Source organism: Carassius carassius, chromosome 47, assembly GCF_963082965.1.
Source record: "Carassius carassius chromosome 47, fCarCar2.1, whole genome shotgun sequence".
In the NCBI taxonomy this organism is placed as follows: Eukaryota; Metazoa; Chordata; class Actinopteri; order Cypriniformes; family Cyprinidae; genus Carassius; species Carassius carassius.
Genome location: NC_081801.1, coordinates 18,853,667 through 18,875,948, shown reverse-complemented (window position 1 = coordinate 18,875,948; position 22,282 = coordinate 18,853,667). Strand labels below are relative to the sequence as shown.

Below are 22,282 nucleotides of genomic sequence, written 5' to 3'. Positions count from 1 at the left end.
AGAACACAAACTGGCCGAACGATGCTTTCATTAGATCGCTAAACTCCAGCTTGTTAGTGTTTTGAGATCATCGTCGGTGTCGCTTCCGCAATGAGTAGTGAGCACTTGCACATGGTTGCCAGATTGCTTAAAATAAACAAATACCAGGCAGAAAATGTGTCCTTGTAACAGTGAAGCTTGATTCGGCGATTTAAGCTCTTGTTATTTGGCAACCCCTCTCATGAAAGCTCTTGTAGTTGAGGTGCGTAGAGCAGTCCATGGTTAGATGTTCCTTTTTTTGGACGTTCGGCGCGTTCGTTTGGGGAAAGTATGCTTGTATTTGAAATATACAATATTTATATCTATATTTCCAAATTTTACATCTTTGTCAAAATTATTCTGATATTATTGATAATATTCAATACATCGCCCAGCCCTAAGGCCAATGCATTTAAACAATACAGTTTTCTCACCGTAAATGCGATGCTTTAATCACACACACACTAGGCATGGGCGATACCAACTTTTGTTTTCAATACGATACCGATACTTTTAATGGCCAGTATCATTGCTATGATACCTCTAACCTTAAATTTTAGATTATGAAATTTAATTAGGAGTACAATGGGTAATACCTACATAACTTTATATTTGAAATGCATTGTAACATTCAATATGCATTAATTGCAACTTATTAGGTTATATTTTTGTTTACACATGTTTAAACTGAACCGAGATGATGAATTCACTGAATTCAATGATGAACTGCCTTAACTGTCATCTTGCATTGACACACTGATTTCCTAATTAATGTTGTTCAGTTGCTTTGATGCAAGCTTTTTTGTTTAAAGTGCTATATAAATAAAGGTGAGTTGACTTAAAATACTGTTTACTGTTGTGGTAACCAAGAAAATTTACAAATGCTATAGTTGAACTGTTCACTTTACCATGGTTCATTGTCATAATGCTTTTTTTTCCTGAGTGTATGGTTTATATTAACAATACAGAATAGAACATGAGGAATATAAACTTTTAACATTCAAATTTAAATAAATGTATTGCACAAACAGTTTCAATAGGATACAATTTCAATAGGATTATTGTGAAATAACCCAAACATATAGCCTATGTTTTTTCTGCATCGTTCTGGGCTGCCTTTTCCAAAAACACAAATGCTTTCTTATTATTGGTTACTCTTGGGAAACGCAGCTCTATTTAAATGCACTGTCAGAAGTGAGTGAACGCTCTCTGTAATTGATTGATACTGCCATGCGTGTTCAGATGAGCAGGAAAATCCCTTCCACGCAATTATTTGCTAACATAGTTTATTCGTCCAATTTAAGGCATAATGTAGGCATTATTTTTTGTTTAATAAAATAAATCAATTAAAACACCTAAGTAACAATATTTTTTATTTGAGTACTTGATATACTTTCAATACTCGCATCAGTATCAATATATCGATACTTCAGGATTGATTCGCCCATCCCTAACACACACAGTGGCAGCTTGTGGGTTTTTTAAAATAGGGGAGGCACACTAATTGTATTGGTCTTGGAGTCCCTGCCGATTTTTATTATCATTATTTGCTTAACCACTTTAAAATGGCTTTTTGGTGGCTTTTAGTCAGAAATAGGACTGGACAATATATAGAACAATGTAATGTGCATCTAGTCAATAAAGCCGGTTCAGTAATTAGCGATAAATCCCAACCGGCTTTACTGACAATGATCATATCGTTCAATATAATGTCCAGCCCTAGTCAAAAAACTTGAAGAAAAAATGACACGCATACAGCAAGATAACATAAATTCACTTACCTGTCCTATCACTTGAAACAGACATCCATCCCTTCTTAAAAGTCTGTGTTAAAAGAGAGCTACCTGCTGTGCTATTGGATTAGGCCTACTTCTGTAGCCTATAGTTATAGCTCCCTTTATTTAAATTTTGTATATATACTGTTTGAATGACAGCTTGGAAAATCTGTTGGAGATCAAATATTCAATATCGATACTCATAAGTTCTTGGTAAATTATCAGCTCAGCCGCTACGGGAGACGTTCAAACTAATAGCATGTATTTTACGTCTCTATGATGATTGGTTGATATACCAGAAGGGAGGCTAGCTCCTTTTCTCAACACTCCTTAGTGCTGAAAGTGAACACTCAATGCTAATTGGCTAATTTTTTTAACAACTGAGGCACGAGAGCTCAGCACTCACCTGGCCTCCCCTTCTCTATCGCTTAGTGGTTGTAATTAAATTAGCAGATTCGGCACATTCGCAATAGAGTGGTGCTTTCATGTAATTGTATTGGTAACCGTGAAATGACAAACAAATATACATCCTGAGTCATGAACTGAAATGAATTGTGAATTTTTGTTTTCCACCAACTAGCAACCTGGGATACCGAAATAAAATTGTGTAAACTGGCAGTAGGCGGGTTCTATTACGAGAGCTCTCTCGTACTGCGTCTTAGCTAAGACGCTACGGGAAAAGTCTCTTTTCACGAAATACTGAAGCAAAAAATTATCCTTAATTTTGTATTTTTGTAAAGCGCATTTGCAGCAGTACACAGCCATAGGCGAGACGGCTCCTGTCTGGGTGAGGACCATGCAGCGCTTGCGCTCGCTGACGGCGGCTGCCCTCATTGCGAGCTACTGCCTATGGTGACTCTGAGGACTTGCCTGGCGTCCTTCTCGAAGCCTGCATCATCCGCTGCGCCGCTCGCAGCGCCTAACGGAACCGCCTCCAGCTCGGCCGAGCTCGCCGGTTCCCTCCGCTTCGCCGGCCTCCCCTGCATCGCTTCCCGATGTTCAGCGTCCGCTGTTTGCCGACGCGTCATCCGAGGAAGTGGATCTCAGGCCCGCGTCGGAGGAAGAGGACACGTGCTCTCTGCTTGCTTCGGGCAGTGAGGGTTGGGCGAGCTCCGTGGATCTCGCGCCCTCTGCTCAGAGGCCCAGCAGACGGGGGGATATCAATAAGGAGCTGATGCGAGTACTCGCTCTGGCCGTGGCGAGCCTCGGCCTCGAATGGTCTGCACCAGCGCCCCCTTCACGTTCCCGGCTGGATGGTAGCTATCTCCCGGATGAGCGTTCTTCTTCAAGCTCAAAGCACGCCCCCTTTCTTCCTGAGCTTCACGAAGAAGTGGCGAAAGCTTGGAACGCTCCATTTTCGGCGAGAATCAGTTCATCTTTTTCGCCTGCATTCTCCACACTGGACGGTGCTAAGAACAGAGGCTACCTGTCACTTCCGCCGGTGGAACATGCTATAGCAGTGCACCTTTGCCCGCCCTCTGCTGGACGGCGGACTAAGGCGGCGTTGCCATCAAAAGCCTGCCGCATGACGCCATCGCTGCTCGCACGGATCTTCTTTGCTGCTGGGCAGGCTGCGTCTGCGCTACACACCATGGCTACGCTGCAGATTTTCCAGGGCGATCTCCTCCGCAAGCTGGATGAGATGGGACCTGAAGCAATCTGATCTGAAGAGTGCTTCGGATATCTCCCTCCGCGCTACTAAGTCCGCTGCACAGGCCATGGGACGGGTTATGGCTTCCGCTACGGTGGCTGAGAGGCATTTGTGGCTGACGCTTTCTGACATCAAGGAGTCTGAGCGCGCTGCGTTCCTCGACGCGCCGCTAACTCCTGCTGGCCTCTTCGGATCATCCGTCAACGAGTTTGTGGAGAGATCCGCCGAGGACCAGAAAGCTTCGCAGGCGTTCAAGCACTTCTTGCCGAAGCGCTCCGGTTCTGCAGTTAGCCGCTCTAGACCGGCCCCACAGAGCTCTGTCACGCCCACCGCCTCCTACTGCGTCATCGCGACAGCGTCAGCAACACAGCTCGGGACCCCGTTCTCACTCTTCAAGCCGTCGCCCCGCGCCGCGGGAGCCGCGGCAGAGGATTGCGGTGAAGCCAAAAGCCCCGAAAGCATCCTAGCACTGCTGGGAAAGCGCCGGTGTTCGCGTTCCGCTGCGGCCGAGCTCTCACCCAAGCGCGCCGCTGTTGCAGTTCCAAGAGTTGTGACTGCCTCAGTGTTTTCTGCAATGCGCAAGCCTGCACGAGTGCCCGCTTGCCTGCACACAAAAGCCGTTATCACGGCTACCCAGATGTTTCACGAAAAGAGTGTTTTTTCTGGTGTTCCGGCTACGGCCGATGGTGCTATAAATGTAGTGACGATGCCCACTCCTCAGTGCCCATCTCCACATAAATGCGACTCAAGTCGATCGCGCACACTGCATAGTAAGCGTGCCCACCCCTCAGTGCCCACAATTACTATGTCACACGCGTCATGTGGTTTCTGTAAAAACGAAACCCGTGCACGCTCGTCCGGCCACGGCTGATGGTGCTATAAATGCAGTGACGAATTATTTGGACGACTGGCTGGTTCTGGCCCGATGACGAGCGGAGCTCGTGGACCACAGGGCCGTTTTACTCGATCACCTCGAGAAGCTCGGCCTCAGTGTCAATTGGGCGAAGAGTTCGCTGAACCCCAGTCAGACGATTCTGTTTCTGGGTATAGTTCTGAACTCGTGTTCCATGACGGCGCAGCTGTCACCACAGCGCGTGATGGGCATTCAGCACGCAGCGAGTTCTTTCCGCTGCGGCGCGACCGTGTTGCTCAAACACTGTCAAAAGATGCTGGGCCTCATGGCCTCAGCATCTCTGGCTCTGCAGCTGGGCCTGCTCCGCATGCGCCCCCTGCAGTTCTAGCTGAAGGCGCGGGTGCCGCGCAGAGCGTGGGCGTCTGGCCGGCTGCATTTCAAGGTCAATCAGAGCTGTGTTACAACTCTGGCACCTTGAACAGCGAACGGCTGGTACCGATCAGGTGTAAGCCTGGGGACTTCCCCGAATGTGAAGATGGTGTCGACGGACGCCTCCACTTCGGGATGGGGAGCGCTGCTCGAGGGCAGACCGTCCTTTGGCCTATGGTCAGAATGGGAAAAGCTCCATCATATCAACTGTCTGGAAATGCTGGCAGTGGATAACGCGCTGATGCGCTTTTGTCCCCAAATCAAGGATCACCATGTCTTAGTCCGTTCGGACAACATGTCTGTGGTGTCCTACATAAATCGCCAGGGCGGTCTCGGGTCCCGAAACCTGTGCAGGCTGGCGGAACGCCTCCTGGTTTGGGGTCAGCGCAACGTGCGTTCGCTGAGGGCAGTGCATGTGCCTGGGCTACAGAATCTGGGTCCAGACAGGCTGTCCAGAGGCAATGTTCCTATGGGCGAATGGTCTCTACACCCGCAAACAGTCCGGATGTTGTGGGAGAGATTTGGCAGGGCGGAGGTGGACCTCTTCGCGTCCCACGAAAATGCTCACTGCCCCGCGTTCTTTTTCAAGAACGAAAGCGCACTGTCACGGGAATGGCCGTGCTGCCTGCTTTATGCTTTCCCTCCCGTCTCCCTCCTTCTGCAGGTGATAGAACGGGGGAGAGAAACGAGATGTTCATTACTGCTTGTAGCACCTCTTTGGAAGAACCAACCATGGTTCCCAGATTTGATGCAGTTAGCAGATGTCGCCCCGTGGCCAGTATCGTTGAGGAGGGACCTCCTCTCGCAGGCCAGGGGCTCGATTTGGCACCCTCAACCGGAGTTGTGGTCCCTCCATGTGTGGGCGCTCAACGGTTACCCGCTGATCTCGCAGTGGGAGTGCTAAATACCATCACTCAGGCTAGAGCTCCGTCGACACGACGTCTGTATGCCTCCAAGTGGTCGGTGTTCTCCAGCTGGTGCACAGCTCGAGGTTATTCACCCCTTAGTTGTGAGGTGACGGAGGTTCTCTCCTTCCTACAGGAGCTGTTGGATAAGGGCAGAGCCCCCTCCACGCTCAAAGTTTATGTGACGGCCATCGCAGCGTTTTCTGAAACAGCGCTCGGTCAGTCAATAGGAAGGAATGATTTGGTCATCCGGTTCCTCAGAGGAGCTAGGAGGCTGAATCCTCCCAGACCTCCGTCAGTCCCTATGTGGGACCTCGCGGCGGTTTTGGAGGCCATGAAGGGTCCCCCTTTTGAGCCTATCCAATCGGTTAGCCTTCAGCATCTGTCGTTCAAGACAGTATTCTTGTTGGCTCTCGCTTCGGTGAAGCGTGTGGGTGATTTGCACGCACTCTCGGTGAGCCAGTAGTGCTTGGAGTTTGGGCCTAATGACTCAAGGGTCATACTCAAACCTAGGCACGGTTATGTGCCGAAATCCCTCAACACACCGTTTCGGGCTCAGGTTATTGCCCTTTCTGCCCTGCCGGTGTCAGGAGAGGATGCATTGTTTTATTGTTTTATTGTTTTATAAAATGTTGTTACTGTTTTATTGTTTTATAAAATGTTGTTACTTCACCGTAAAATAATGCTTTAATTATCCTTAAAATATAGGAAATAAAAGAATCCATACATAATATTGATAACAGAATCATGAATATTTTCTTCGATAGACTACAGCTCACTGTGATTAATGTTCTCTGTTGATTTATTTCAGTACGTTACATGACTGCCCTCTACTGATCATGTCTTTCCTGTGTTAGAGCATTACCGGTGTACCTGCGTAACACATCGTGCTCACGCATGAATCCCTTTCCTCTGCGCACAAAGTCTCAGTGACCAGATCTGTAACCCCTCGATTTCTAGTTTTGTTTTGTAGAAAATGCCAAAGACACTCTAATAAGGATATGCTGGTATCAAATTTTCCTGTTGCAGTTAATTGATAATGCTTTTATCACGGCATACGGTATTATCACGGTATTGAAATGTTGTTTTAAAAAAGTGGTCATAATACAGTATAACAGGTTAAATAACCTGTTTTCTTATAATAATAATGACTAAACATTTAAAACAATAAAGCAATACAGAAAAATATATAAGTTAAATGTTTTACACATTAAAGTGCAAAATAACTATTAAAAACCAATAGGTATCACTGTACAATAAGACCTCACTAGTTAACCTTAGTTAATGCATTAACATTCAAGGCAAGGCAAGTCTATTTATATAGCACATTTAGTGCACAATGGTAATTCAATATTTACATAAAAGAAAGTTAAAAAAAAAAAAAAAAAAAGTCATGAAGAAAAATAATCACAAAAATGATCACAAAAATAAAACAAGCAATTTAAGAACTTGAAAATGATTTAAAAATTGACTTTACATAAAATACAGTGCAATACATGAAATACAGTCGTGGCCAAAAGTTTTGAGAAATTACATAAATATTGGAAATTGGAAAAGTTGCTGCTTAAGTTTTTATAATAGCAATTTGCATATACTCCAGAATGTTATGAAGAGTGGTCAGATGAATTGCATAGTCCTTCTTTGCCATGATTTGACAAATTAACTTAATCCCAAAAAAACCTTCCCACTGCATTTCATTGCTGTCATTAAAGGACCTGCTGAGATCATTTCAGTAATCGTCAGGCTGATTGGGTTAGAATGGCAGACTTGACGTTAAAAGGAGGGTGATGCTTGAAATCATTGTTCTTCCATTGTTAACCATGGTGACCTGCAAAGAGACGCGTGCAGCCATCATTGCATTGCATAAAAATGGCTTCACAGGCAAGGATATTGTGGCTACTAAGATTGCACCTAAATCAACAATTTATAGGATCATCAAGAACTTCAAGGAAAGAGGTTCAGTTCTTGTAAAGCAGGCTTCAGGGCGTCCAAGAAAGTCCAGCAAGCGCCAGGATCATTTCCTAAAGAGGATTTAGCTGTGGGATCGGAGTGCCACCAGTGCAGAGCTTGCTCAGGAATGGCAGCAGGCAGATGTGAGCGTATCTGCACGCACAGTGAGGCGAAGACTTTTGGAAGATGGCCTGGTGTCAAGAAGGGCAGCAAAGAAGCCACTTCTCTCCAAAAAAAACCCATCAGGGACAGATTGATCTTCTGCAGAAAGTATAGTGAATGGACTGCTAAGGACTGGGGCAAAGTCATATTCTCGGATGAAGCCCCTTTCCGATTGTTTGGAGCATCTGGAAAAAGGCTTGTCCGGAGGAGAAAAGGTGAGTGCTACCATCAGTCCTGTGTCATGCCAACAGTAAAGCATCCTGACACCATTCATGTGTGGGGTTGCTTCTCATCCAAGGGAGTGGGCTCACTCACAATTCTGCCCAAAAACACAGCCATGAATAAAGAATGGTACCAAAACACCTTCAAACAGCAACTTCTTCCAACAATCCAACAACAGTTTGGTGAAGAACAATGCATTTTCCAGCTTGATGGACCACCATGCCATAAGGCAAAAGTGATAACAAAGTGGCTCGGGAACCAGAATGTTGAAATTTTGGGTCCATGGCCTGGAAACTACCCAGATCTTAATCCCATTGAGAACTTGTGGTCAATCCTCAAGAGGAGGGTGGACAAACAAAAACCCACTAATTCTGACAAACTCCAAGAAGTGATTATGAAAGAATGGGTTGCTATCAGTCAGGATTTGGCCCAGAAGTTGATTGAGAGCATGCCCAGTCAAATTGCAGAGGTCCTGAAAAAGAAGGGCCAACACTGCAAATACTGACTCTTTGCATAAATGTCATGTAATTGTCGATAAAAGCCTTTGAAATGTATGAGGTGCTTGTAATTATATTTCAGTACATCACAGAAACAACTGAAACAAATATCTAAAAGCAGTTTAGCAGCAAACTTTTTGAAAACTAATATTTATGTAATTCTCGTAAACTTTTGGCCACCACTGTACAGTGTAATCAGTTCGGACATCGCATAGTGCTCACTCAATAAATGCACAGCTAAACAATCAGCAATAGCTACATTTACTATAGAAGTTATTAATCTTTGTTAAAAAATACAAGTCTTAGTTCATGATAGCTCATTAAATAACACCGTTGCAACTTTCAATTTTAACAATGTGTTATTAAATATTGGAATACCTAAGATTAATGAATGTTCAGAATAATTTTTTCATTGGCAGTTTGTTAACTAATGAAGCCATAATGTAAAGTGTGAATGAACAATAAAAGATCAAAACACTTTGAAACAATATCTAGGGCATTTGTAGTCCAGATTAAAAAGAAATTAAAAAAAATGAATGTTTGAGGATAAATAGCATATTAAGTATAAATATTTCAGTAGTTGGCTCTGTAATAAACACCATAGGGAAAACACAAATCTGAATGGTTATTTAAGATTATTTAAATATGGTTTGAAAGTAACAGCTGCTTTATTTACTTTGTTTACAGGGTAAGGGCTGCATTTTAGCGCCATCTGCTGTCAGAGAGTGAATGTGCTTTCATTCAGCGCGTCTCACGTGTTCCATGTGCTTCTCATGCGTGCTTGTTTACATCAGAGCGCATGCACTCTTTCAAGCAGCATACAGCGATGTTGTGCATTTTAAGCAGCTTATGGGAATACTATTCTTAATGCATTCCAATTTCTGAATAATTTGTAATGTATATTTATTCATGGTATTTAGAAGTGCCCACGATAACAATATCGTGCATATTAATCACCGCAATATATAGCATTACCGAATACCGGCACAAGTCTACGTTCTAATATGTGGTGTGATTTAATAGACCGGTGATGATCACACAGAGTAGCATTATAATAGAACTTTCAAACATATCTAGTATTGATAAAATAGCGCTGCGATTTTTTTTCCCACAAATGGATGACCGGAAGGTGCTGAAACAGTCGCCTGACGTTCAACGGTATTGTTTCGCTTTGACTGCTTTCAGCCTCACCCTGCTTCATTCTATGTTAATAAATCTTTCGCTCATCCAAGACCATGATTTTTGCCAGAGTCCCGTCAGCTTGCATTGGCTGTGCGGATGAAGACGACAACTCTCCTGTTTCCACACTAAGTCATGGCATCATCAAACTATGCTTACTGGTCTTTGTTTATTTTGAATACGTACCCTCTAGTGGCGAAAAATTACTTATTGTGCCTTTAATGGGACACACTCGTGTATGACATAGATGTCAATTGATTTTAAAAAGTTCAACTAAAAATTACGATTATTCAGATATTCTAAAAGTTTTTTCTTTTCTTTTTGAATAAGCTTTTTGTAAAAAATTTATCAAGTCCACCAGTCATAGTCAGTCTGAGGTAGACTTGGGTACCCGTTCACACAGAACACATTATTTGGTTAGTTATGAAGCCATTTAATTTTACTGTTGTGTAATAAGTTTGACCAATTTTTGTGAACATGTTTCAGGTTGTAGCCTCTAAGGTGGCCAATGCCAAGCTGGAGAGTGAGCTCAAGCAGGAAAAAGCCAATCTGCTGGATATGCAGAAGGTCTTGTGTGATGAGCGCAAACTCATGTCTTCCATGGATATGGAACATCAGAGTCAACTGGTAGAAATGGAAGAGAGACACCAGGAGAAGGTATGCCTTAATAAAAGCTCTTCAAATATGTTATACTGCTGTTGTCATATAAGGCAGAGTTCCCTTTAAATTAAATTTTTTTCATTTAAAAGGTGTTTCATTTAAATGATAAACTTCACTTTTTTTGCAAGTAGGTTTTCTCTTTAAGAGTTTAACCCTCTAGAGTTGATTAACGTGTATACGCGTTATGAGTCATTTTCTCCTGATAACCCCGAAAAGAACTTAAACTACACTTTCAGTTTTGATCGTACAGATAAGAGCAATACATCGATCGAATCTGTAAAGGGTCTACTTTTTTTGATACAGACATAACATCAAAACTTTGTGCATTTATAAAATAAAGATAACAAACAAGGTGCTGTCCTGCAGACTTTGTGCTGATCTTCATTTACAAACACGTCATTAAAATGAACTGTAACTCAGTGAATACTCAACGAAGATACACGAGAGATATATCTATAGAAAGCCTGACATGTCTACTTTTAAACTAAACAAGTGCTGCTGAAACAGATATTCTGTGATAAAGTAAACAATATGAAAACAACGCAATGTCCGTTTTTCACGTCTCCCTTCATTATCTTCTAATGCGAACACGCCCCTGCGCTAAACGGGCTACTCAGCTTCTAATGTTTCAATGAAGCACGCGGCTTGAATACGCCCATACAACAAAAGACAACGCAGCGAGACTGTACAAGTTTTTTTTATTTGACTGTTTGCTTCGCGATGAGAGGAATAAGACATAATTCACCCCAAAAGATGCAATGTGGTTGAGTATTTGAGATTTGGATTTCCTAAAAAAAGAATGAAGCACTTTATTCAGCAGAGATCATAAACATAAGTCTCTTTTTATTTATTTATATACTTGTACTAGTTACCACATAGTGTAAACATTTTACTAGTTAGACATTTTCTGAACTATAATTCCTGACTAAATGTATAATCAAGTGAAATATTATGAAGTTTCAATAACAATATACAGTACCATTCAAAAGCTTGATGTAAATAATATACATGTAACAAATAAATGTAACTAACAAATGTAACAAGCAATGCTGTTCTTTCAATTACCCCCCCCCCCCAAAAAAAAACCCTGAAAAAATATTATCAGCTATTTTCAACATTAATAATGATAATAACAATAATAACAATAAATGTTTTTTTTATTATAGCCCAGTTTGTGCTGATTACAGTGAGATTAGACTTTAGCAATAAGATGTTTATAAGTTACTGAAAAAAGCACAAATTTCAGGGCATGACAAAACTTCTCCAGGCCCCAAAAATACCCTTAGACTCCACAGGGTTAATGAAACGATTTAATGGAATTTGTATGTATTTTTTACACTGCACAGTCATTTAAACAAACTCACAGAAAGATAATTAAAATGGTGAACAGTTGAGAACTTTTCCTTCTGCATTGATATACAGTGTTGTTGATATATTGAGATTTTTCTGCTTTTGGAATTTATTGATGGCAGTACAGGGCTCCAGACTGCAACCAAATGGTCTCATTTTGTGACCAGTGTATTTCTCCTGGTGCAAGTAATTTTTTTTTGAGTGGTCGCACTGGTGTGACCACCACATTGCCCACCTCATAAGCGCTGCCATTTAAAAAAAATCACAAAAAAACTGGTCCAAATTAAGAACAGGTTTACTAGGAAACTAGTGTTGATCTCGTGACACTTACTGTATGTCACTGCGAGATATAGTGAGAACCATTCAAATTTTGCACACAATTCTGTTATAAACCGATCAAACACTGCTGAAAAAGAAAAACCGAAGTAGTAACGCAAACTATATGACCATGGTGTTGTGGCAGATAAAGTTGAAAGTTATTACATTATTTCAGGTTTTGTACAACCTTGTACTATTTGCTTCTAGTTATATGATTTATATTTCAGTTGTTTAGTTTCTATTTTGGTATATAGATATTTAGTTTTACTAACTTTTAGTTTAATAAGAGCTTTTCTTATCTTTAGGTTTTTCTCCTTTTTTTGTTCAAGCCTTTATACAACCCGAATTCCGGAAAAGTTGGGACGTTTTTTAAATTTTAATAAAATGAAAACTAAAGGAATTTCAAATCACATGAGCCAATATTTTATTCACAATAGAACAAAGATAACGTAGCAAATGTTTAAACTGAGAAATTTTACACTTTTATCCACTTAATTAGCTCATTTAAAATTTAATGCCTGCTACAGGTCTCAAAAAAGTTGGCACGGGGGCAACAAATGGCTAAAGAAGCAAGCAGTTTTGAAAAGATTCAGCTGGGAGAACATCTAGTGATTAATTAAGTTAATTGATATCAGGTCTGTAACATGATTAGCTATAAAAGCTTTGTCTTAGAGAAGCAGAGTCTATCAGAAGTAAAGATGGGCAGAGGCTCTCCACTCTGTGAAAGACTGCGTAAAATTTTTTTGGAAAACTTTAAAAACAATGTTCCTCAACGTCAAATTGCAAAGGCTTTGCAAATCTCATCATCTACAGTGCATAACATCATCAAAAGATTCAGAGAAACTGGAGAAATCTCTGTGCGTAAGGGACCTTTATTGGATGCCCGTGGTCTTCAGCTTTCAGACGACACTGCATCACTCATCGGCATGATTGTGTCAATGACATTACTAAATGGGCCCAGGAATACTTTCAGAAACCACTGTCGGTAAACACAATCCGCCGTGCCATCAGCAGATGCCAACTAAAGCTCTATCATGCAAAAAGGAAGCCATATGTGAACATGGTCCAGAAGCGCCGTCGTGTCCTGTGGGCCAAGGCTCATTTAAAATGGACTATTTCAAAGTGGAATAGTGTTTTATGGTCAGACGAGTCCAAATTTGACATTCTTGTTGGAAATCACGGACTCCTTGTCCTCCGGGCTAAAGAGGAGGGAGACCTTCCAGCATGTTATCAGCGTTCAGTTCAAAAGCCAGCATCTCTGATGGTATGGGGGTGCATAAGTGCATACGGTATGGGCAGCTTGCATGTTTTGGAAGGCTCTGTGAATGCTGAAAGGTATATAAAGGTTTTAGAGCAACATATGCTTCCCTCCAAACAACGTCTATTTCAGGGAAGGCCTTGTTTATTTCAGCAGGACAATGCAAAACCACATACTGCAGCTATAACAACAGCATGGCTTCGTCGTAGAAGAGTCCGGGTGCTAACCTGGCCTGCCTGCAGTCCAGATCTTTCACCTATAGAGAACATTTGGCGCATCATTAAACGAAAAATACGTCAAAGACGACCACGAACTCTTCAGCAGCTGGAAATCTATATAAGGCAAGAATGGGACCAAATTCCAACAGCAAATCTCCAGCAACTCATAGCCTCAATGCCCAGACGTCTTCAAACTGTTTTGAAAAGAAAAGGAGATGCTACACCATGGTAAACATGCCCCGTCCCAACTATTTTGAGACCTGTAGCAGAAATCAAAATTGAAATGAGCTCATTTTGTGCATAAAATTGTAAACTTTCTCAGTTTAAACATTTGCTATGTTATCTATGTTCTATTGTGAATAAAATATTGGCTCATGTGATTTGAAAGTCTTTTAGTTTTCATTTTATTAAAATTTAAAAAACGTCCCAACTTTTCCGGAATTCGGGTTGTATAAAAGATCATAGAAAAGATTAACCCAATTTAAAACATTTGAAATAAGAAAAAGAAAAGTACAATATCAGTTCAATTTGACAACAATTCCAACAATATAACAGTGAATAACTTCTCAGACGGTGTATAAATGAATGTATCTTTGTCATCCAAAGTGGAAAAATATGTTAGTGTGTGGAAAAGTCTCTTGGTGTAGATGAAAGCTTTTTTTCCACAGTCAATGGTGCAAAATAATCGCTTAAGACAGTGGTTTTCAACCTCTGGGCCGCGGCCCCCTAGTGTGTCGCGGTGGTATTGCAGGTGGGCCGCCAATTACTATTAAAAAAAATAATAATATTGTTAATATATGTAAAAATGTCTAAATCAATCAATCAATAAATTTCATATATATATAATTAAATAAAAAAATATTAAACTGTAACTATGCTTCCACTATTCGAGCTCGCTGACTGGTTTAAGAATGAACCACCAATTTATATCTTTGCTGCATATGCTACAGAACAACAAATTCAAACATGCATAAATGGCTGTCAACAAGGTCAACATAAATGGCTTTCAACAAGGTCAACATAAATGTCTGTCAACATGTCCTGACTGCTTGCTCTGCTGATTCTCTACCCGCTGCCGAGTTCTGCCTGGATCTGGTTTTCCCGTTTATTTATTTTGACCAGTTATTTTCTGGTCATTGCCAGTTCATTCTAGGGCTATGCGATTAATAGAAATCATCATAAAATAACGATTTGAGCGTGCACGATTTCTAAATCACTTTATAGCAAGATTTTCCGCGGCCCTGACCTCCAGCAGTATGCTATCCGATCCAGTCAGAATGCAAACAGAACAGACCGGGCATATGCCTAACTCCAGGTTCACAAACTATCTGTTATGCGCCTTTTTTCCGAGCCCATGTTAACGGATCAGAGTGTTCACACTGCACGCGGTAAAAGGCTAGAAATAAAAATGTGCGAAAATAATTAATATCTAGCACATGAGTATAGAGAGAGTTGTGAGTGCACAGGACGCAGTTTAAGTGAGAGGAGACACGCTTTAAGTGCGCACACTCTCTCTCCAGGCAAGAGCAGCGTGTATCTGAGCAATTACGTCTGGTTTAGTGACAGAGCAAAGGAAATCTGCGCGCGAACAGAGAGATTCGCGCTCGTGCATTTTTTTTATGTGCTTTCGTTACAATAACGCGCTTTCGCTGCTGCTTCTGCTCCGCTTACATATACGCACTGCAGGCGGAGTACGTGTGAACTAGGGGTGTGCACGGATAGTCGAACATTCGAATATTTTCGTTCTGCTCTAATTATTCGATAAATAAAAATGATATCCGAATTTCGCAAAAAAAAAAAAATTTCACAATTTGAAGATGTATGCAAGCAAAAAATAATTAATGAATGAATAAGGGGCCGTTCACATATCACGCCTAAAAACGCGTGGAAAACGTTAGGTGCGCAGCTTTCTCCTTCTTTCCAAAGCGCTCGGGCAGAAGCGCACCTGAGGCGTCTTCCGTTGCTAAGCAACAATGACGCGTGCTCTCTCCATGAAGACGCGGAAATTTCAGCAAAGGATAAATGGATTTGCAGCACAAAAAATCTCTTCTTTCAGTAGCTCTGCTACTAAATTTATTTCAAAATGGCAATCCATATACAGCTATGATCAGCTGCTCCTTCATCTTGGCTGAGCTTTCAATGTTATTATGGGAAAGGATGAAGCTGAATGTTTAGTTCTTGTCACATGACCTGCGGTGCGCTTGCGGCATTCTGAAAAGTTGAGATGTTTTTAACTCGATGCGGTGCGGACGCGCCTGGAAAAAACGGGCGCGCCGCGTGCGTATCGCGACCGCTTCGCTTCCATTATGAGCGCGCATACCACGCCTACATTGGAAATAACGAACTTGAGCGTGCAAAAGACACGATATGTGAACGGCCCTAAGAACTGCGGTCTTCTACAGTACTTCAAATATGCCTTGGAGAATCACAGAAAGTGACCGAATTCAAGAACATTGTTGCGGCATCTCTCCAGCAATGAATAAACACCGCCAACTTGGAGAATGCAGTGAAAACTCCTCTTCTCGCGTCTGCCCTAGACCCTCGGCACAAACATCTCAGGTTTCTCGATGAAAACATGAGAGAAGTAAGAAAAAAAAACTTTTTTGAACATTATCAGAACATTTTCCTTGATGCGAGTGGTGCGGATGCAGCCGCTGCCACCAACGATGAAGAGGACGCAATGCCCACTCGTCGGAAAAGGCTGAGGCAGTTCTTCAGCGATGATTACAGAGAGTCCAGCCGAGACGAGTGAAAACAGTTCTTGCTGGAGCCATGTATTCCACCAGATGAGGATCCCATTCAGCGGTGAAGCGAAAACGCGAATCGCTTCACAAAACTTATTCACTTAGCACACCGTTGTTTGTGAGTCCCGCCAACGTCTGTGCCGTCAGAGCGCATTTTCTCCGTGGCCTTCTCTGGCCTTATTGTCAACAGACTAAGGAGCCGACTTTCCCCCGATCATGTTTACATGCCCGTGTTTCTTAACAAGAACTTGTAAAACAATAGTAAAAAAAAAAAAAAAAAAAAAAAAAAGATTTGCTGACAGTTTAAAAGTTTCAAAGTTAAGTGTAGGCTACGTTCTACAATAGCCTAATTGCTGCAGGCTGCTTTACGTTTTTTCTTTGTTCACTTTTTTTTTCTGTGTTCACTTTTTTTTTTGCTTTTAATCTGTACTTTTGTTTGTTTGCATGCATTGTTAAAGGTTTTCAGCTACAAAACACGATGTGTAATGTTCAAGCTTATTGTGTGTAAGCTTGTTCAAAATGACGGAAACAATAAATGTTGCTGATAAATAACGTCTGTCTCATTAAACTTAATTTAAACAAACGAATATTCGAATATTCGTTTCTTGTGAGCTCAAATATTCGAATGTGATATTTGCGGAAAACGCCCATCCCTAGTGTGAACCTGTATAATGTATAACAAATCTATTTCAACACAGAGGCACCGCTACAATTAATGAGCTCTATGAACAACGCATGGCGAAAAAGAAAAAAATTCCCTGGACGTGGGATTTATTTATAATTTCTTTATAGTCTAGAAATTTTGTTACACCTTTACTATAGTGATTATTTTGACTTGTCTGTTCTAGAGATGTTACAAATTTTTGATAAAGCTCTGGAAATATGTTTCAAATTCATCCTGAATGTATTTGTGACTGTAAAGCATATCTGTGTGTGTCAAAATTGTGATTAAAATCGAAATCGCAAAATTGATCAAAGAAATCGCCATAGGTGTTTTTTTGTTTTTGTTTTTTGTCCATATCGCACAGTCTTATTTAATTCAATAAATACAGTTAACAAACTAGCTTCTGAGTGCTAAGTTATTAACCCAACAATAGTGGGGTCAGTTAATTTTTTTGCAGAGGCCCGCCGCAAACATATGTGTTTGGTTGTGTGGGCCGCGAGTTGAAAAAGGTTGGGAACCACTGGCTTAAGGAAAAGTCAGAGAAATTACATAAATATTAGTTTTCAAAAAGTTTGCTGCTAAAACTGCTTTTAGATCTTTGTTTCAGTTGTTTCTGTGATGTACTGAAATATAATTACAAGCACTTCTTACATTTCAAAGGCTTTTATCGACAATTACATGACATTTATGCAAAGAGTCAGTTTTTGCAGTGTTGGCCCTTCTTTTTCAGGACCTCTGCAATTCGACTGGGCATGCTCTCAATCAACTTCTGGGCCAAACAAGCCTTTTTCCAAATGCCCCAAACAATCAGAAAGGGGCTTCATCGGAGAATATGACTTTGCCCCAGTCCTCAGCAGTCCATTCACTATACTTTCTGCAGAAGATCAATCTGTCCCTGATGTTTTTTTTTGGAGAGAAGTGGCTTCTTTGCTGCCCTTCTTGACACCAGGCCATCTTCCAAAAGTCTTCGCCTCACTGTGCGTGCAGATGCGCTCACACCTGCCTGCTGCCATTCCTAAACAAGCTCTGCACTGGTGGCACTCCGATCCCGCAGCTGAATCCTCTTTAGGAGACGAACCTGGCGCTTGCTGGACTTTTTTGGACACCCTGAAGCCTTCTTTACAAGAATTGAACCTCTTTCTTTGAAGTTCTTGATGATCCTATAAATTGTTGATTTAGGTGCAATCTTAGTAGCCACAATATCCTTGCCTGTGAAGCCGTTTTTTTGCAACCCAATGATGGCTGCACGCGTTTCTTTGCAGGTCACCATGGTTAACAATGGAAGAACAATGATTTCAAGCATCACCCTCCTTTTAACATGTCAAGTCTGCCATTCTAACCCAATCAGCCTGACATAATGATCTCCAGCCTTGTGCTCGTCAACATTCTCACCTGAGTTAACAAGACGATTACTGAAATGATCTCAGCAGGTCCTTTAATGACAGCAATGAAATGCAGTGGAAAGGTTTTTTTGGGATTAAGTTAATTTCCCTGATCACTTCATCTGATCACTCTGGAGTATATGCAAATTGCTATTATAAAAACTTAAGCAGCAACTTTTCCAATTTCCAATATTTATGTAATTCTCAAAACTTTTGGCCACAACTGTATATGAAAATAGTATTCAAAACCCTTTTCTCTCATATTCAACATAAAACATACCTGACTATGTAATCATGTGCAAATTAGCATGTAAGTGCCTAATTAGAATATTACATCACATTTCATATCCTTCAGAACCTATTACAAACATAAAACACTTCAAAACTTCAATAAACAATTATAACATTCAGTTTTCAGTAAATTGAGCAAATATTACTTAGAAACTCACCAAATCCGGGGTTCATATGCTTTTAACCCACATTGGATTTCACAGGGGTTCTCAATCAATCATCAGCAGCAATATCAACATCACGTTCTAAAAATAACCCAATATAGTTAAATAATAGGCCTGCAACATATTATACATCATATTATTCAAATATTACAAAGGATTGTTTAGATATTTGCCTCAGATTCATCTTTGCTTTTTCTCTCGCGATCAGCAATGCGTGTCTCACGTTGCTTTCGCGTCTCGTCTCAATGATGTCACGCGCAGTCTCCATCCAGACTGAATGTTAATTAGACATTTAGTGATATTATCAACTTATTATTTTATTATTTTAAACTGCAATGAATTTATTCAGCTTTTTGTTTAATACTTTAAGTATTTTATTAGAAATATAATTATTTGAATATTATATATTCTTTCTTTCTGTTTCTTATATAGCTGAATTCTAACCTGTTACAATGGCATTAAACCAAATAATGTCATATGAGCCCTTTAATAAAAGTAAATGTATGCTTCCCAACTCAGGCTCAGTGCTGTACTGTCAGATGTGTATTACTGAAAAAATAAACATGTTTTATTAGGTATAATATTATTAGCAACTGCACTTATTGCAAAACAGTAGTGATTTAATGGTAAAACTATCTTTATTTTATCTTCTCTCATTTCACTGATGCCATGTCTAATGTCGTGGCCTAATGGTTAGAGATTCGGACTCATAATCCAAAGGTTTACGCTCAGTGGGCAGCATAAATGGCTGCCCAATACTCCTGGTGTGTGATCACAGTGCGTGTGTGTGTGTGTGTGTGTGTGTGTGTGTGTTTACTACTATGTGTGCACAAATTCTGAGTATGGGTCACCATACTTGGATGGATGTCACCTCATTTTCACTTTCATGTGTTGTCCAGGTACTGTATCTCCTCGGTCAGCTCCAGAGTAAGCCTGTGGCACAGGAGAAACTGGAGGAACAGCAGGAGGATGTGTCTAAACGGGAGCATGAGCTAATGCAGCGTCTAAAGTTTCAGGTGTGAATGTCTCCATACATTGCATATATTGTTTGAACAGATATTGATATTTGAAATCACCAAAGAAATCTGACGACAGCTGTCATAAATGTTGTTACTTTTGCACAGATAGCGTTATAACATGCTTATTTCTATATACGAGTGACATGTCTTGGGTTTTCTATAGTCTTTGGTAATGCATAAAATACAGTGAAAATTTTTACTTTTTTGGTTTGAGATGCTGTCATCGCACACATTTAGTGTCAGAATTACCTATTAAACATAACATTTGGTAAGTACAATAGTAATCATTTAAAAATATAAGGGTAATTAATAAATAAATATATTTCTTCATCACAGGAAGAGGAAATTGAAAAACTACGAGAACTCAATGATCAGAATCAGAAACTCAAGGATGAAAATGAACAGTACAAGCAGGTATAAGCCTTTTTGCTCACAAATTTCATCATACTGTAATATAGCAAAGTGGGAACTGAATTTCTCAGTTGAGTTTCCCTTTTAAGTTATGCATGCAAATTTCTGAACTCTAAAAACATTTTGTTTTGTGGGTGAATCTCCACAGAAATTACATCTGGCCCAGCTGAGCAGTGCAAAGAAAGTCCTGTCTTCTATGAATGAGTCACCTGATACATCTTTTGAATATGTTCCACCTAAGGTGAACCTCTTCTTCTTCATGTTGTGGTTTTGTTTTGGTTTTTTGAATTTTTGAAAATCAGATTTAGGATTTAGATGGATTTAGGATTAGATTTTCTGTCTCCCCCTCCCCACATCAAGCCCAAAGCCAAAATCTACTCCACTGCTCGGGCACGTCTGCAAGAGCCTATAGATCTCGATGAACTCATCTCTCCATCAGAGTCTGAGAAAGAAGAGGACGAGTGGCATCCAAAGAAAAGCGACAGAGCACGACGAGGCACTAAGAAGTCTAAAATGAACGGCGTGAGTTTTGTGACTGTGATGCATAGATTGTAATCTATGTTCTTGAAAGATACAGTCAAGTATATTCACCAAGATATGCCTTGGAGTTTGTTGCAGCTTTATATAGCTGTATAACTGTAAACTTTTTCATCCTAGAGGCTTTACTTTTTAGCAAACCATTTACATATGATTCTGTCTCCTAGTGCGCATGTCGGGGCCGCTGTGTTAACAAGCTTTGTCGCTGCCGCAAGGGAAAAATTACATGTGGGGAAAACTGTCTCTGTGACCATGAGAAATGTCGCAACATGGAGAACCGTAGCAATGTGGTTAGTAGAATGTTCTTTTAAAGAGTCAGAGGTTGTTTTTACCCTATATTTCCTATAAATAACAATTCCTGATGTTATTTCTTTTATTTTCCTCAGGATCAGTCCGAAATAAGTGATGTGTCTAAGGATTCTGCTACAATTCCTGAGGACCCTACAGTAGTTAGCCCACGAGATGCTACTTTTTTTAGACCCCCTAGTGTTCCACCTACTAAGAAGGTAAGACCAAAAGTCTCTTTCTAACTGAGTAGGTCATCCAAAAAGAAAAACTTATTATTCTTCTATATTATATTATTTAACATTTTCATATAATGCAATATAGAATTCTACTCAGCTATCAAAAATGAAATTTTTGAAATTTGAATAATCGCTTTTCTCTACTTTCATTTTATGATTTTTCATGTCTGGTTTTACTAAAAGTCATTGTAGAAACTATAAGAATATAACAAGCCAGAAGTGTCTGTGATGCAAGAAAAAAGTTAACTATTAGTTCAGGTTTAATATGTGCTGTTGCCAGTGTTGGGCAGTAACGCATTACTTAGTAACGCGTTACTGTAATTTAATTACTTTTTTAGCAATCCACCTGTCACTCAAGTGACCACTCCCTTAATTATGCAGAACTTTAAGGCTTAATACAATTTAAACGGATGAGTTATAAATATAAAATAAAAATGAGCTCGATAGTTTTTTCGGCCGCGATAATTTCTTTTTTCAATTTTTCATTTAAAAAATGTCACATGTCATGATGTAGGGTAAGTCTGGAGCACAGGCAGAACACACCCTCTCCGATGGCACAGATGTCCCGGGAATAAAGCGATAACGTCACGCAAGAGTGACCAGCTTTGGGAAGCGCCTTTCATTTGCTTGTGGATGTTTGTGTCTCAAGTGATATTGCATTGTACTTGCACTACTGCTTTATTTTAATACCACATAGCATATTTTGCAAGTAACTTCGTTGCCCTTTCTGTCGAAATGCTCCCACATAGTAGCATACTTGCTCAGCTAAATATGTCTGTAGGCGTGTGGTTGCGTGTGTCAACTCACCCAGAGAGTTACACACACACACACACACACACACACACATATATATATATATATATATATATATATATATATATATATATATATATATATATATATATATATATATATATATATATATATATATATATATATATATATATATAAAATGTTCCTTTATATATATATATATATATATATATATATATATATATATATATATATATATATATATATTAGGGCTGTCAAATGATTAAAATGTTTAATCAAATTAATCAGAATTTTCAGTGGATTAATCAGGATTAATCACTATTTGCA

General features: G+C 40.3%; 1 protein-coding gene across 1 annotated transcript in view; it reads left to right on the top strand.

The window, feature by feature from the left end:
• The window catches only part of kif4 (kinesin family member 4), a 181,421-nt gene that overhangs the window by 87,817 nt on the left and 71,322 nt on the right, over nucleotides 1–22,282 (top strand). The window contains exons 24-30 of the mRNA XM_059542117.1: nucleotides 10,128–10,298; nucleotides 19,590–19,706; nucleotides 20,046–20,123; nucleotides 20,269–20,361; nucleotides 20,481–20,642; nucleotides 20,825–20,947; nucleotides 21,044–21,163. Coding sequence (XP_059398100.1) covers nucleotides 10,128–10,298; nucleotides 19,590–19,706; nucleotides 20,046–20,123; nucleotides 20,269–20,361; nucleotides 20,481–20,642; nucleotides 20,825–20,947; nucleotides 21,044–21,163 — 864 coding nt within the window. The remainder of the gene's footprint in view (nucleotides 1–10,127; nucleotides 10,299–19,589; nucleotides 19,707–20,045; nucleotides 20,124–20,268; nucleotides 20,362–20,480; nucleotides 20,643–20,824; nucleotides 20,948–21,043; nucleotides 21,164–22,282) is intronic.